General features: G+C 47.9%; 1 protein-coding gene across 1 annotated transcript in view; it reads left to right on the top strand.

Annotated features, from left to right (window-relative positions):
* Positions 1 to 17,989, top strand: part of VGLL4 (vestigial like family member 4) — a 115,705-nt gene that overhangs the window by 95,530 nt on the left and 2,186 nt on the right. Inside the window, exon 3 of the mRNA XM_007954118.1 lies at positions 11,318 to 11,540. Coding sequence (XP_007952309.1) covers positions 11,318 to 11,540 — 223 coding nt within the window. The remainder of the gene's footprint in view (positions 1 to 11,317; positions 11,541 to 17,989) is intronic.

The following is a 17,989-nucleotide window of genomic DNA, read 5'->3' on the forward strand; positions in this document are numbered from 1 at the left end:
TTTCCTAGATTCATACTTCGTACATTCCATGTTCCGATGATTAATGGATGTCTGCAGCTGTTTCTCTTCAATTTGAGTGGTGCCACATCAGCAAATGGCGTTCTCGATAGTTTTACCTTATCCGTAGGAGTAAGGCTGGGTTTACTCAGATGATGCAGCTCTTTCCCAGTCCTATTTTGACAGCCTTCTAACCTGCCTGGAATATTCTTAAAGTTGCACAGTAATGTATCAGTGTTTCTTTGCTATTCATAGGGTTTTCTCTGGCCAATTCTTTGAGAAGTGGATGGCCTCCTCCTTCCTAGTCTGTCTCAGTCTGTAAGCTGGGATGATACCTGTGCACCATGTGCATCCCACTGGGTTAGAAACACCAGTGGCTCAGCCTCAAAACTTACATCAGCATGTCACCACAGTAGGACAAACAGACAGACAAGTTTGCCTCCCTGTTGGAAACTTCTCATACCACCCTTACTTGGGTCCCTGTGGCTAACTCCTCCTCTGTCCAGATTCCTAGGCCTTTTAATCCCCTTTCTCCAACTCTCCCACCCTGCTGCTTTGGGTGTGCCTGAGTTCCTCTCCTCACCTGGATCCCTGCAGCTGACTGCTCCTCTGTCTGAGTTCCTGGCTTTTAATCCCCTTTTTTCTGCTGTCCCGCACTGCTGCTTTTGCTGCTTTTGTGCTCTGGTAGTATAGTGGATAAGGCATTTGGCTGCCAACCAGAAGGTTGGCAATTCAAACCCACCAGCTGCTTGGGGGGGAGGGGACGTGAGGAAGATGAGGCAATCTACATCTGTAAAGATTTATAGCCTTGGAAACCCAGTGGAGGTTGCTATGAGTTGGAATTGACTTGATGGCAGTGGGTCTGTTTTTGTTTTTATCTTTGTGGGCAGTTAAAGGGGAAAGTGTTATATGGGTGAATGGACATGATGGCTTTGTCACTCATTCAGCCTTGGCTCCCTTGCAGCCCTTGATGGTGGTAGGGAGGAACTTTTCCTGGATATTAAATAATATCGATTATGATGGTTGCTGTGTGCATCTAAATCTCTACACAATTAAAGCAAACACTAGCCCCACTCCCTTTCCCTACTGCTCAGGACAAGCTTATCATCGAAGCAGAGCTCAGAGTCCCTGGGTCTTTGGGGCTGTCTGAACGCCAGTATCCCCAGCCTTTTCTGCCCATGGCACACCTCTTGCTGTTTTGTGTGGAGAAGGGTATCTCTTCCTGCCTCTCCCATATATAAACATCTTCTTCCCGTTGCAGCCACCCCACCCTACCCTACGTCCTCTCACCATGAGGTCCCACCCTACTCCACTCCCCACCTCACATTGGTGATGGTGACGAGGAGTGACAGAGCTGACTAGGATGTCCTGAGGCACACCCACACGGTTCTTACTTGTTGGGAAGCAGAAGGTGATCCTTGTTCTCCAGAAGAAAGGAGAAGTAGACTGAGTGCTCCTGGGAGTGGAAGGCTTGGAGGAGCCAGCAGCCATTTACAGCAGGGAGAGGAAAATGGAAATTGGGGGAGTAATTAAAGGCAGAAAGAATGTCCTTACTACTTTGCATAATATTTAAAGAAGCTCCCCAAACTCTGCTTATTCAGAAAAAGGGTTGTTGTTATGGTCCTGGGAGTTCCCAGAGGACGAATACTTTTGTAACTAATGAGATTTAGGAGGAGGATTGAGCTAGACAGAGGGCCCTTTCTCTGGCTCTGGTCCCTTTTCTGCTCTGGTGTCCCCACTTCTGGTCCCCTCCTACCTTGTCTTATACCCATACTATCTTTCCTGTTGGTAACTTTCTCCGGAATGAAATGTGCTTCATTCCTTTTTCATTCACCACATGTGCTGTTCACTGGACTCACACATAATATAGGTAATAATTCACTTAGTCAGCAAATGTTGTTGAAATGCCTAGACTGTGCTCAGGCCTGAGGAGAACACAGAGGCAGGAAGACATGGTGGCTGCCCTCTAGAGAGCATATGACTGAGCGAAGGAGGCGCCCAGCGAAGCAGGGTTGTGCTGGTTAAGAAAGTCAGCCAGGAGGGGGCTAACTAGGGATGGCCTGCAGGCTGTGTTGCTTACTTCCACCTTCATACACTTTGGGATTCCCATCAAGTCAGCCATCCTTGCAGCTGTGGTGGGAATTACCACATTCCCATCCCTCCTGGAAGGGAAGAAGAATGCGGCTGGAGGAGCCAGGGAAGGCTGGCTGGAAGCTGTCCCTGATGTGATAAGGGCCTGGGTCCTGGAGCATGGAGACCTGGTTTCTTTGATTGGCGTCCTACCACCATCTAGCTCTTGGGCACGGTGTTCCTCTCTCTACCTCTTTCTTCCGTCTCTCATGTTTCTGTAAAACTGGGACAGTGCCACCTTTGCTATCCACCTCACAGACCTGAGGACCCAGTGAGTCATGGTTGTGAGGAAGCTTTTTGAAATTAGAGATAATTTCTCTCACTCTCACTGCTGTTAGAGGAGCTCTGGTAACGTAGTGCCTAAGGCACTTGACTGCTAACCAGAAGGCTGACGGTTCAAACCCACCAGCCACTTCTCGGAAGGAAGGTTGGGCAATCTACTTCCGTAGTGATATACCGCCGTGGAAACCCAAGGAGGGGTCGCTATGAGTCAGGTCCGACTCGATAGCACATAACACCACCACCACCAACTCACTGCTGTCGAATCAATTGCGACTCATAGCGACCCTTCCTTGGGTTTCTGAGGCAGTATCTCTATGGATGTAGATTGCCCAGTCTTCTTTCTGAGGAGTGGCTGGTGGATTTGAACCGCCAGCCTTCTGGTTAGCAGTCAAGTGCCTTGTCATTGATGTTAGATGGTGTGAAGGGTTGTTTTCATTGTCCTATAAGTTCCCAGAGGGCAAATTCTTCTATGATTAATGAGGCAAGAGTGAGAAGGAGGATTGAGCTTTTTCTGTGGCCCTGGTCTTCACTGATAACCCCCTCCCAAATCCCTTTGGTATCCCCACTGCTTCTGGTACCTTGTGACTTTGAACATCTGTCTAAACCTTAAACCCTTTTGCCCAGTGGGTACAGCCAGACAGACTTCCATTCACTTCCACCAGGATAGCCTGACTTCAGGAAGGACCACTCCGCCCCTCGGGCATATTCTGTGTATTGGGAGTGTCAGAGTCAGGGACTGGGAAGATAGAGAGTTGGGCTGGACCTGCCTCATTCACTTGGACTGCAACTGTGTCCAAATGCTACAGCTCCAGCAGGACATCACAGGTGGTCCCAGGACCCTTCTTCGAAGGCATGAACTAAAATACCAAGTCTTATGCCCTTATCCCTTCCTCCATCGTAGAGTTTAGGCCCAGATTAGTTCTTCTGCTCTCAGTAGTTAATGACATTCAGTTAAGGCTCAAGAACATCCAGTAATACATCCCGAGGGCTTGCTCTCAACTCCGAGCACCTGGCTGTTCAAGGGTGGGGAGGTCTCATTTTAAGGAGGATTACTAGTGGATGCTATGGCTGATTTTCTCATGATGGATTCTCCTACATTTTCACTTTATGGAATCCAGATTGTCTTTTACCAAACATTGAGACATTTCTGGGTTCTCAGTCCAGAGAGGTTGTTAAGAGACATGTTTGTATCCTCAGAAAGCTCTGTCCTGACCCCAGCCTTGATGACCCTGAAACCAGAAGAACTAGATGGTGCCCAGCCACCACTGCTGACTGCTTTGAAAGGAATCACAATAGGAGGTCCTGGATAAAAACATGGAACAAAACTCTCAATCATAAAGAGCAGGCTTACTGGTCTCATCAAGACTGGTGGGACCACCGAGACTATGGCCCTTAGATACCCTTCAGGCCTGGAACTGAACTCACCCTATGCCTCAACTTTCAGCCGAAACAATAGACCTATAAAGTGAACCCTAGGAGCTCTGGTAGCTAGTGCCTAAGGCACTTGACTGCTAACCAGAAGGCTGGCGATTCAAACCCACCAGCCACTCCTTGGAAGGAAGGTTGGGCAATCTACTTCCGTAGTGATACTGCTTTGGAAACCCAAGGAGGGGTCACTATGAGTCGGGTCCGACTCGACGGCACATAACAACAACAACAACAACAACAAGGTGAACCCACCGGCCACTCCTCGGAAGAAAAGTTGGGCGATCTACTTCCATAGTGAAACCGCCTTGGAAATCAGTGCCACAAAACAAAATGCATGTGAATTGTTGAATGGAAAACCAATTTGCTCCATAAACTTTCACCCAAATCACAATTTAAAAAGAAAGAAGAAAGCTTTGTCCTGGGAGAGAGTATAAGGGGGCTTCTCTTCTTTCCCCATTCTTCCTCTTTTCCTCCCTTTCCATTTTTCTGTCCCACACAGCTAGCAGTGTGGCCTCTCCTCTCGCACTGCGTGCTCCCAGGCACAACCAGGGTGCCACAGAGCACAGCAGTTCAGGCCCAGCACGGCCAGCCTGTGAGCCGAAGGCCTAAGCTCAGTTTCTAATGCGCACACTTCATTTTGACCAGGCTGGAGTGGACTTTCACTGCTCAGGCAGGATGCATGTGGTTGGGGCTGCCATCCCCAGAAGCACATGATGCTATCTATGGTGAGCGGTGGGGCCTCAACTATGATTCACTGGGGAGAAACAGGCAAAACAATGTCTGTCTTTAAGCTCTGGGAAGCAGGAAAATGAGCTGGAAATGTGAGTAATGTATAATTTAGCTAAAATTAACCCACCAGTTCTTGAAGCCTTTCTTAGTGTGTTTTTCAGTGTCTTGGTTTGATCCCTTAATGCCACTGCAGTATGCTTTCAGTTTACTGTTTTTCTTATTAAAACACAAAATAGTTGCCATCAAGTTGATTCCAGCTCATAGGGACCCTGTGTGTGTCGGAATAGAACTGGGTTCCAAAAGATTTTCAGTGGCTGAGTTTTTAGAAAATAGATCACCAGGCCTTTCTTCTCAGGTGCCTCTGAGTGGACTTGAACTTCCAACCTTTTGATTAGCAGTGAGTGCACCACCCAGTTAGTTTATCCCAAAGGCATCTTTCCCAGTTGCCCTGTGTGGGTGTAAGCACAGAGAGGGTCTTTAGGGGCGTGGATGGTAGTTTTGGTATAGCATAACCTTCTCTTCATGAGCTGGGGAATCTTGGGCTGTTTCCCTCTTTGAGTATCACTTTCCTCTGTAAAATGCTTTAATAATCCCCTTTCTCAGGGTTGGATATCCCAAGGCCCAGCTGAGGCAGTGCGTGTGACTGCTTTGCCAGTGTGCAAGTTCCGCTCGGTTGTAAGGTGGGGGGAACAGCACTGCTGCTGTTCCTGTTGTTGGCAGAAGGTCACGTGACCTTGATGTTGGATGTGGGCAAAGCCACCTGAGTTTTAACAGGCTCCTTGCTGCCAGCCAAAGTCATTCTACATCCTTGGCTATCTCCTCTGTTGCACTGTCTTTCACTTTACCGTGCTGTGGTGCCTTGTGTGTTGTTGGATACAGGAAGCTATGCCACTGGTATTTCAAATCCAGCAGGGTCACCACAGTGGACAGGTCTCAGTGGAGCTTCTAGCCTAAGACTAGGAAGAAAGGCTTGGAAACCTACTTCCAAAAGTTAGCCAACAAGAACCCTACAGATCATAATAGAATATTGTCCTATACAATACTGGAAGATGACTACCACCCCCTGCAGGTTGGAAGACACTGCAGTAGCGGAAACAATGGGCTCAGATGCACTGATGATCATGAAGATGACGCAGGACCAGAAGCATTTCGTTCTGTTGTGCGTGGGGTCCCCATGAGTTGGAGCCAGCTGGAGGGCATGAACAGCAACACTCTCACCTCTTAGAGGAGCAGCTGCTTGTGAGCTTTTAGCCCCTCTCTGCATCTTTCTGTCTCTGTCAGATTGTTAGCCCCAGAGAAGGCAGGGGCTGTCTCAACCTTTCTGGAGCCTTCAAAACATAAACGCACTGCCGTCAAGTCAGATCCGACTTATAGCGACCCCTCCTTGGGTTTCCGAGGTGGTATCACGTGAAAGTAGATTGCCCAACCTTGATTGAGTAAACTGGAACCTAACTTGGCAAAGACACATTTTAACTGTTAAGCTCATGCATCCATTCCCTGATTTTGCAGCGTTAAAAACTCATAGCGACCCCTCTTTGGGTTTCTGAGGCGATATCTCTATGGGAGTAGATTGCCTAGTCTTCCTTCCAAGGAGTGGGTTGTGGGTTTGAACCGCAAGCCTTCTGGTTAGCAGTCAAATGCCTTAGGCACTATGCCACCAGAGCTCCCTAAAGTGATTCCTAGAAACCTCATGTTTGAGGGGAGTGAGACGAGGGAGGAGAGATTATACCATTGTCAAAAGTTAAACTTTATATAAATACTGATACTGAAGATGAGTATGTGTGACCATGAAGTCTTTCCATACATTATATCTTTAGGAATAAATAGCCACTTAGTTATGTCAAGTTTGATTGGCCCAAAGCCTGTTATGTGGAACATCCTCATCTCTACGCCAGCAGTGACTGGTGTTTGCAGTTGTATCCCTGAGGGATTCATTGTAAAAAGCTGTAATGCCTTCTGGATCTTCCAAGAGGGATGGCATTTCAGTATGAAGTGCATTATTTGGTTGTGGTGGTGGGTAGTGATTCTTTGGGAATTGCTTAGGACACGTGTGGCACATTTGGAACATATTTTCTAGGCTCTGTGACCAGAACGTATTCTCCCATGATTGTCTTAATGTCCTGAAAAATTTATTCTCTAAGTGCTTCTGAGTCATTGTATATAGTCAACCAGAGAATAAAAGAAGGGAAAAAACAAAACCATAAATGAAATGCTTGTGTCCTATGAATGCCCTGCAGCTAATTATCAGTGATCAATAAACTAAGCTTGGAGCCGATTTGGATTGAGCTGACATTTGCCGATACACACTATGCCAGATACTGTTGGTTCTATTTCTATAACATTCAGTCTCCCTTTAAAGCCTCTGGCATGGATATTCTTTCTTTATTTTTTCAATTATGCTTTGGGTGCAAAATTTACATAGCAAACTTGTTTTACTTTCAGTAGTTCATGCACATCTGGTTTCACGGTCCCGGTTACCGTTCCCAACGGTAAAAGACTCTCCTCCCCTTGACCATCTTCCTCCCTGTGCTCCTCTCACCCATGCATTCCTGTCTGTCCAGCCTTCCCTCTATGTGAATGCTACCCCTCTGGTGTCTCATGGCTGCTTGATCCAAGGGGTGCATCACCCTAGAGTAGGTTGGTGCATCGATATGAGGTAGGTGTTCAGTATGTGGGTCTTTCTACTGTTGGACTGAGAGCCAGTCCATGTAAGTGAGTCCATTTCTAGGCTGGAAGGGGAACTCGGGGCCATAGCCTCAAGGGTTCCAACAGCCTCTATCCAACCAGAAATTCTGGTTATTTTTGTGTTTTTGAATTTTGTTCCACATTTTTCTCCCCACTCTATCCAGCATCTCCAGGTCTGATCCCTTTCTGAGCAGTTGGCATTGGTAGCTGGGCACCATCCAGTTCTTCTGGTCTCGGGTGGGGCAGCTGAGGTTCTCATGGTCCATCTTATCTTTGGACTAATTGTCTCCCAGATGACTTTGATTTTCTTTACTCTTCTTTGCTCCAGATGAAAGGCAACCAATAGTTGCATCTTGGATGGGCGTTTGAAAGCTTTTAAGACCCCAGTCACTACTCACCAAAGTAGGTTATAGAATAAAATTTTTATGAACTGTGTTGTGCCAGTTGAGCATGATGTCCCCTGAGACTATGGTCCCAAGACCCCAGGCCTGGTGATTCTCTCTAACGAGATGTTTGGTTGTCTCTGCAAAGTTACTCCCACCCTGTCTTCTGTTGCTTCTGTAATGTGGCTAATTTTGTGGCAAAAGTGCATGTGTAAGATTATCTTCAGCCAAGTCTGTCTGGCATGGATATTCTTTTAATCACATGGCAGAGGAAGAAACCAAGACTGGAGTCTGAGCTCTTTCATGCCACTTCTGGTACTCTTTTGCACAGAGCCCCCAGTGGTTTATTGATTGGGACACATGATGTATCTAAAGAACACAGACAGTTGACTCCTCAGCCCTTCCCTCTGCCATGGTGCTGTCATGCCCAGAGGTCCACTTCCACGGCACAATGCTGCCCTGTCTGATCACTGGGTCCGTTTTTCCTCATTCGTTCATAGAGCCCCTGTGTGCTAGGCAGTGTGACAGGCGCTGCAGGTACTGAGGTAAGAGGATACTGTGCACTCTCAAAAGCTCATGGGGTAGAGAGGGAGCACATAGGTGGTTGTGGTGTGAGTTCCTGGGTGGTGCAGATGGTAAACATGTTTGTCTGCTAACTGAAAGGATGAAATTCAAGTCCACCTAGAGGCATCTCAGAAGAAAAACCTGGTGCTCTACTTCCAAAAAACCAGCCTTCGGTGGACTCAGTTCTACTCTGATTCATACAGGTTTGCCATGAGTCAGATTAAACTCAACGGTGACTATAGTGGTGTGATGGGTGTCTGTTAAAGGTTTGCACAGACAAGTGTTTGAACTTTCTCTTGAAGACAGTCCTGACCTGCTGAAGAATTGTAATGAACGGTTTTTCGTGGGCAGACTTGCTTTACAAAAACATTATGAACACAGGGAATCTGCATAATATGGTAGATTGTACAATGTCAGTATCCTGGTTGTGCCATATTGTACACAGTTTTATAAGATGTTACTGTTGGGGGGGAACTGGATAAAAGGGTACATGGGATTCCTGTATATTATTTCTTAGTACTGCATGTGAACCTACAGTAAAGCATGCTGTTGGTGTGTGTTACTAAATTATATTACATTATATTGTGTTTGGGAGCTCTGGTGGTGTAGTGCCTCAGGTATCTGACTGCTAACCAGAAGGCTGGTGGTTCAAACCCACCACCACTCCTCAGAAGGAAGGTTGGGCAATCTACTTCTGTAGTGATACCACCTCAGAAACCCAAGGAGAAGTCACTGTGACTTGGATCCGACTCAACAGCAGTGTGTTTTGTTTTTGGTTTAGTTTAGTATATTGTGTTTGGCCAAACAAGGAGGCAGGCAGCAGCTTTTCCTGTCCAAGCATGGGCTTCTCTGCTAGTACAGCAGGCCATCTAGCTTTAAGGAAGGAAGATGGCTACATGTAGACTTGGAGAATAGTTTGCATTTCTTAAAGAAAAGTCACTGAACTCATTATTTACTATATTTTTTAAATTAAAATACTTATTAGTTATTGGAAAAAAGAAAGGAAAAAAAAGAAGAAACATGTACTTTGGTGTGAGGGACCATGAAAGGCTCCTGGAATAAACAGGGAGGAAGGTAGCTGAAGTTGAGCCATGGCAGTGGGTTGTGTTTTATGGACTGTGCCTTCTCAGGTTAACTCTTAAACCCTGTCTGTTACACATCATTGTCTACTAGATGCAATACATGATACTGCCTTTAGACCAGCTCTGGTTGAATTGAGGGTAGGGACGGTGTCTACTGTCTCATCCTTTATTCCACTCAGCATCCACTATGTGCTCACATACAGCAGAGGCCTTCCCGAAGACTAGTCAGTGGACTTCTTACAGCACGTTGTCCTGGTAGTACATGCCGAATGGAAGCACTGCCCTTGGCTTTCTGTGCTCTGCAGGAGCTAACACACTCCGTGTGCCAGAGCAGCTGCCATTGTGATTGGCCAGCGGCCTGGCCGGTTACTCGACTACTCTGCATGTTGGTTTCCTGGTCTGCAAAAGGGTAGTGTTGGCATCTCCTTCTTAGGGCTGTTGGGAAGAGCACATGAGCAAATGCCTGGGGAGTCTTAGAACATGAACATCTTCCTCTCTAAATGATGGATCCTTGTCAAACCCAGCTGGCGTGGAACTCACAGGTTAGAAGTTTTCTGGTATCTGGGCAGATGGAGTTGATTGTAGTTGTGGTCAGTTGGTCAGGCTGGTGACCAGGCACTGGCCGTGCTGTTGGCCAGAGGTGAAGAGTTTTCTTTATCTGCATTCCAGTGGCCTCACAGAGGTGTCTTCAGGACCTGGTGAAAGGTGCTTCTCCACCAGTACAGAAGGGTGAGGAGCTTTGGAGTCAGTTTGGCTTAGTTACCAGCCTGCCTCCTCACTTTAAAATACAGTTACCATCGAGTTGATTTCAACTCATGGAGGGCCCCATGCGTGTGCTCTATGGGCATTTCAATGGCTGCTTTTTAGAAAGAGATCGCCAGGCTCTTCTGAGGCACCTCTGTGTAGACTTGAACTTCTAACCTTTGGGTTAGCAGCTGAACACGTTACCCATTTGTACTACACAAGGACTCTATCTTTTATACTATTTTGTTGTTAAACAAAAACCCCAATCCACTGCCACTGAGTTGATTCTGACTCATAGCCGCACTGTAGGACAGAGTGGAACTGCCCATAGGATCTCTGAGGCTGTAAATCTTTATGAAAGCAGCCTGCCCCATTGTTCTCCCACGGAGCAGCTGGTGGGTTTGAACTGCTGATCTTTTGGTTAGCGACCAATTGCTTTAACCACTGTGGCACCATGGCTCCTTATTTTGTTGTTGTTGTTGTTGTTATGTGCCGTCGAGTCGGCCCCGACTCATAGCGACCCCTCCTTGGGTTTCCGAGGCAGTATCACTACGGAAGTAGGATTGCCCAACCTTCCTTCCGAGGAGTGGCTGGTGGGTTTGAACCTCCAGCCGTCTGGTTAGCAGGCAAGTGTCTTAGCCACTATGCTATTAGCTGCCATCAAATAGGCTCCCAACTCATGGCGACCCCATGCACAGAGGAATGGGATGCTGCCCAGTACTGCACCATCCCCATGAATGGTTGAGGAGCAGCCTGTTGTGATCCATATGGTTTTCATGGGCTGATTATCATTATTATTAGTTTTTATTGTGATTTGGGTGAAAGTTTACAGAGCAAATTCACTTTCCATACAGCAGCTCACACATAACTTTCTCATGACATTGACTACGATTTCCCACAATGCAATAGCTCCCCTCCCACTTCCTCCACATAGTTACCTCTTCCCTTTGTCCTTCCCCCCATGCACTCCTGCCCCCTGAGTTGTCTCCCTGTGCATACACTCATTAGCTGATGTTTTGAAAGTAGATCACCAGGCCTTCTGAGATGGCTTTGAACCTCCAGCTTTCCAGTCAGCAGCCGACCATGTTAACTGTTTGCACCACCCAGAGACTCCAGTTTGCTTGGAAACTATTTGATCTGAGCCTCAGAAAATGGGGATGATAATAATATTTACCTGCAGCAAGATAGAAACCAAATGAAATGAGTATGAAGTACCTGGCACATGGTCAGCATCCTCTTTGCCATTCAGAAAATGCTGGGTGTTCCATCTGAGTGTTCATTCCTCTTTTTCAGGAACAAGACGGCCAATGGTGACTGCCGGAAAGACCACCGGGAGCGGAGCCGCAGCCCCATCGAGCGTGCCGTGGCCCCTGCTGTGAGCCTGCACGGCAGCCACCTGTACGCATCCATCCCCAGCCTCACCCTGGAGCAGCCCCTCGCCCTGACCAAGAACAGCATGGACGCCAGCAGGCCAGTTGGCATTTCACCCACACTGGCCCCAGCCGAGCGGCAGCAGGTACACTTTTGCCCTGCAGACTGAGGGCCGGTTGTGATCCAGGGATGACAGCTGGGGCTCTGGGCTTAGAGGAGTCAGACCGAGGACCCTGCAGGGGGTGGGGAGAAGGGCAAGTAGCCACACCCGCAGCCACACTGTACACTTGGAACCAGAGAGCCCACAGTAAGAGCTCTCTTCCTGAGTGCCCCTTAACATTTAGTGCCTGCCTAGCACAGCCTCAGACAGGGCACATAATGTCTTTGTGGCTTAGTTTCTTTCTTTGCAAATTAGAAGGCTGGGGCTCACTGAGGTGGTTTTTCTGACAGTCTTCATTGATGAGCTTGTTTCTATTAGGATGAATTTAATCACCATAATGGAGAACCCTAAGGAGCTCTAATGGTGCAGTGTCTAAGGCATTTGACTGCTAACCAGAAGGTTGGCAGTTCAAACCCACCAGCCACTTAGCAGAAGAAGATGGAGCAACCTACTTCTATAAAGATTTACTGTGTTAGAAACCCAAAGGGGGTCACTATGAATCAGAATTGACTCGATGGCAGTGGGTTTGGTTTTTGGTTTAATGGGAATCCTCTTTCATGGCACCTAACAGACATTTACCCATTACAAGGTCTTGCAGACAGAGTTCAGTGTCAGGCTTCTTTGTTTTAGGCTGGGATCCTTTAAAGTCAATGAAATCAGGGGTTAGCTTTTGCTGTCCAGAAATCTGTGATTGACAGATTTGGATTTTTTCCTATTAAAGGAAAATGAGGAAACTAAATTATTACTTAATAAATACAGATTACTTGGTAGAGAACAAAAAAACTTTTTTTAAAAATGAAGTTCCTGGGGAAATATATAATGAAAAGAGGCTTCAATAGCAAGATGACTCAGTAACACTGCATCAGACTGGGGCATTGTCCTCTCTGGACCTCTGGGGCCTTCCTTGCTCAGTGCCTGCGACCTCATTTGTTGTTGTTAGTTGCTGTCAAGTTGGCCCCCAACTCATGGTGACCCTGTGCACAGTGGAATGAAATCCTGTCTGGTCCCGCACCATCCCCACAGTTTCAGTTCTGACCATTCTGATGTGTAAGATTTTCATTGGCTGAATTTTAGAAGTAGATCACCAGGCCTTTCTTTGTAGTCTTGCTCTGGAAGCTCCACTGAAACCTGTTCAGCATCACAGCAATACACAAGCGTCCGCTGACAGGTGGGTGGGGCTGGGCATGAGGGGCATTGGCTGATAATCAAATCCAGGTCTCTTGCATGGAAGGTGAGCATTCTCACCACTGCCCACTGCAACCTTAGAAGCCCTCAGTAATTGCTTAACTCTTTCATGTCTGAATTATTTTCTGCTTTGAATTTTTTATTGATACCATGTGTTTTCAGTAATGGAAAATTCATTGACATCAAGTTGATTCTGGGACAGAGTAGAACTGCCCCCTAGGACTTCCAAGGCTGTAAATCTTTAAAGAAGCAGACTGCCTCATTGCTTTCCCATGGAGCAACTGGTAGATTTGAACTGCTGGCCTTTTGGTTAGCAGCTGAATGCTTTTACCACTAGGCCACCAGAACTCCTTTCAGTAATGGAAGGCATACTGAAATCAAGGGAAAAAATATTGTTTGATGTAATGTGGGACACATATGTCCCAAGTGAACTCTAGTCGTAGGATTGGTGGGGTGAGGCCCATTTGTTCAGATTCACTCAGTTATACAGGTCCCTGCCAGGCAGTAGCATATACAACAACTGGGATAGCAGCTTCTCAAGAAGCCTGAGAGGGTTAAAATATTGGTGGGTGATATATGCCCCACGGGTCACAAAAGGGTTAAGACTGACCCTGAGCACATGCTGTGACCTAAAGAGATATTAAGTATATCAGCAAGAGGAGACTGACAGCATGGGCTTACATGAATTCAACTGGAAGAGGCTGCTATGTCTTGGAAGGTCACCAGCCTTTTCTGTGTAACACTGATATCTTGTCATCTTCTCTATGGTCATGCTGGCCTCTGCTAGCCATTCTGCTCTGGCTCAGCCTGTCCACCATGCACCAGCTTCTGGTCTCATCCTTAATACCTGCTGGGGTCGGGCCCTGGGAGTTGAGGTTGCTTATGAATCCCATTGAGGCAAATGCAGAGCTACACATCTCACCTTGGACCCAGGCATCACAACCCTGTTTCATTCATTCCTTCAACAAAAATAGCTAGAAACTGATTGAGCAAGGCAGGATCTTTGTCCTCAGAGAACTCAAAGTTTTAGTCTGGAAGAGAGACCAGTAATGAAATAACTAAACTCCCATATTTCAGATATTTCAAATATCACTGTTAGTCACTGTTTATGCTGATAGGAACCTGGGTCCTTGCTCTGTTCTTACTGGCATTGTCCATATGCAGGTACTCCTTGGGGCTCCTGAGGCAGAGGTATGTGTGGGACCTAGGTCGCTTCTAGGCCATCAGGAGCTCACAGTCTAGGTGGAGACAGGGAAGTATGGAGAAGACAGCACCAAGGAAAGTGGCAGGTGCCAGACTTGGGGTGTGTGTAGCAGGCCCACTGAGGGCCAGGTGGGTGACTGTTGACCTGTTTTGTGGTGTTCCACAGGTGCATTGTTGTAAATGAGAAGCCAGTCAGTCAGGGCCCAGAATATGCAAGCAAGAGAAACGCATTCTGACTACATGTAAAAGGCGTTTATTGATAGGAAATAGAGAGTTCAGTCCTGTGGCCACTCAACCCCTAGACAGAGGTCCTCACGGAAGGGGTGGGGCACTGAAACTGGGACAGGGTACATTTATTTGGTCAGCAGCACCTGAGTTGTGATCCTTCAACAAGCTGTGATGGAGAGGCTGGCATTTGAAGTTAAGTTACGGGAAGTAGGTTTGCTTCCCAATAAGACAATAATATAGAAGTCCTCCAACAGAAGTTCATTGCTAGCAGCCCAATGGAATAATAGATGCCCACTGTTAAGTGTTTAAATGTGCATAAGCTATAGAATTTGGATTCTACCTATAGAGGCCAGGCAGCCCCTGGTGGTGTAAATGGTTAAACACTCAGCTATAATTGAAAGGTTGTTAGACTATCCAGAGGTGCCTTGGAAGAAAGTCCTGGCTATCTACTTCTGAAAGATCAGCCATTGAGAAAACCTTATGGAGCATAGGGTTTCTGACACACATGAGGTTCCCAATGACACCTGGTTTGTGGACCCCCGGGCTGTAGAGACCCTTAGGGGTTTTTAAGCAGTGGAGGGACATGGTCAGGTGTTTTATGAGAGAGCTGTTATGTCTGAGCACCTGTGTCTAGTCTTCAGCCCTTGGTGGCTTAGAGGAAGTAGCTCCTATGGGCCTTCATGAAGCCTAGCTTTGAATGCACAGGAATTTGCCGAGCTCTGTGCCAGGCACAGTGCTGAGGACAGAAAGATGAGCAGGATACAGCCCTGCTCTCCAGTACCTCAGAGCCACCCACTCATTTCCAGGAGTTTTGTTTCATTTTGCTAGCCCCCCACCATCAGGTTGGCTGTTATGGGAAAGTGTGACTGTCACTCACAGCTCTGAATGTGGGATGTGGTGATGAGGTGGGGCTCTGGGAGCACAGAGCTGTGCCAGCAGGCAGGCCATCTGTGCCGCCTCATGCAGGGCATACGCGGACACCTTCCTCTGGTGGAAATTGTGACAGATCTCTGGGAACTGGAACAGGAATATTCTCAGGGAGGCATTTCTAGGGGGCTGCAGGAAGTGTCATCCCACCCTTTGTGTTTTTGTGTTGGCAGATAGAATGCTCTAAAGAAAACTACAAAAGGTATTAAAAGGTACCCTTCAAGGGCAGCAGGGCCCAGAGGAGAGACAGGCTCAGATTCGCTGTGAAAACCCAAGGGGCATGCGTACCAGGACTGTGTACTTACTGGCTCTCTGTCTGTCTGTCCTGTCCCCCCAGTATACACACACACAGCCTGACCAGGGTGCCCAGAGGGGTGGGTGAGGCCTAATGAACTGTGAGGGAAGCTGGATTCTCACCCTGGTCCCTGCCACTCCTGCTGTGTTACCCCCAGGGGCGCTTTTGTCTGGCTTTCCTTTTCCCTGCCTGAACAATAAGAGTGCTACGGGAGGGGCACTGAGTCTCCCATCTCGGCCATCTGGAAGGGAAGGGGGCGATTGGTTCTGGGTGGATGTGTGGAGCACGCTCTCAGCTCACACTCAGCCACAAAGTTTCAGGGAGCAGATGTGGGAACCCCAGCTCAGCAAAGGTGGTGTTTGAACATCTTAGAGAGGCTGGCCAAGCCCCTCTAAGGGAGGGAGGAAGGGGAGAGGGTACCCCAAAGCACCCAACATCTGCACTTATGTCCTAAAGCTTGCCTAATACTCAGTGTGGTGGTTGAATCTTCTTTCATCCATTGTCCCATCCCCTACAACTGCATTCTCTCCTGAAGTGGCATTCCGTCTTTGGGCAGTGCTGACAGAAAGGCTGTACATTGAGCTTCTTTTTCAGCCTAAGCTTCCCTAAATTCATTCTTTAAAATTCGGCATTTCTTCATCTTCCATGATGCCCTTCTTCAAACATGTCTCCACTTAACAATATTTACATTGGTTAGGACTCTGGTTGCAAGGAACAGAAGCTAACATGAGTGAGCTCAAGCAGAAAGGGAAGGGAGTTTGCTGGGAGGACCCTGGGCGTCTCCCAGAACCAGGCTCCGGAAGGAAGGGCGGCAGCCTTGCTTGGTGCACTGGAGAGATGGCAGGACGTTCCTTCCTTCTTTGGCTCCTTGCCAGTCTAGGTCTCTGCCTCTCTGCTACACAAGCCTCAGGGCCAGCCCAGGTGGCTATCTTTATAGCTCCTGAGATCTGCTGAGACTAATCCATGTTCAATTTCAGTCTTTTAGTCTGCTCAAGGGTTGACTGTCCAAGACCAGGTCGGGTTTCACTCCCGTTCAGGCAACTGTGGCTAAGAGGGGCACCATCATGATTTAACATGGCTGCCTCAGCTCCACTGATCGGGTGAGGAGGGTGGGAGAGAGGATGGCTCTTGGATGGAACAGACCCTTCCAGTGTGGTGTACCTGAAGAGCAGGACTCTTACACGCACCGCAGAGAGGCCCCTCACATGGCTTCTCCCATTCAATCTGCCAGCCCACTTCAGGTGCCATAACAGTGATTCACATGTGAAGAAATGGAAGCTTTCAGTGGTGACAGCTTTTGCCCAAGGTCCTGTCTAATGAGTGGGATCCAGGCCCACCAGACCTCCAAGCTCATATGCTCTCTCCTCAGTTCTGGTTCTGTTTTGTGTTCACATCAGAAGGATCGTACCAACTCATGGTGGCTCAGTGGTAGAATTCTTACTTTCCGTGACGGAGACCCAGGTTCCATTCCCAGCCAGTGCACCTCACGCACAACCACCCCTTGTGTGTCAGTGGTGCTGAACAGGTTTCAGTTGGAGCTTCTAGACTAAGATGGACTAGGGTAAAAGGCGTGGCAATCTACTTCTGAAAAATCAGCCATTGTGCATGGAGTCACCATGAGGCAAGGGCCAACTTGACAGCAACTAACAATCCTTCATTGCTAAGCCACATCTCCCCTCACCCATCTTGAATATGTGTAATTTCTTGTTAGATGCAAGAATGCCCATATGTATCATCCCAGGTCATCTGTTGGCCCCTAGCACCAGCCTGTCATGATCCCTGTGGAGCCACATTTTTATCATAGAACAGGAGTTTGTTCTCCCTGTTCATCTCCCATCGTGGGAAGGGCTGATGTGCAGCTTTTGTGTTGTTGGAGGCTACTGGCCTCACTCTGCCACAGAAAGGGCTGAGGACCCAGCCCCACTTTCCCAGGTGGATCTGCTGTGATCAGTGCCCCACCACTCACTAGTTGTGTTGGAATCCAGCCCACGTGGTCCACCATCTTCTCCTGGGTGGCAGAGGAGGGGTGGTAGAGACAGGTGATAACTTTGCTGGAACCTGAGAAGGAAGTTCAGTTTCATTCACAAAACATTTCCTGGCCTAAACAGGGCACCAAGGTCTGGGGATCCAGAAAGCCTGCTCTGGAGGGCACTGGTCTAGCTCCCTGTGTCTGAGCACCTGGTGGGGGCAGAGGCTGTGGGCAAGGGAAGGTGGTGGTGGTGGTGGTCGTAAACAGTTTCTCAAGGGGGATATCTGCACAGGATTTTCTAGGCTGCATGGAGCTCCTGAGCGTGACACAGGCAGGCGCAGTGCAGGTGCTATGGGGGAAGGAGAGTGTAGTGGATTTATACACTTAGGTATTTCACATATCTCTGTCTCTGTCATGATTTGCATGGTCACAACGGAAAACAACTGGGTTGGTTTTGGCTACACATGTACACACACACACACACACACACACACAGTGATGGAAGGGTGCTGAGATGGCTGAAGAACTGGGGACACACTGACCCACCAGCCTGGAAAAAAGGCAGGGCCAGGGCAGCTCCAAAAATAACAAAGAAAGAAAGAGAAAGAGAGGGAGAGAGGGAAGGAA

Source organism: Orycteropus afer, unplaced genomic scaffold, assembly GCF_000298275.1.
Source record: "Orycteropus afer afer isolate SDZICR_OR568_19922 unplaced genomic scaffold, OryAfe1.0 scaffold00432, whole genome shotgun sequence".
NCBI lineage: Eukaryota > Metazoa > Chordata > Mammalia > Tubulidentata > Orycteropodidae > Orycteropus > Orycteropus afer.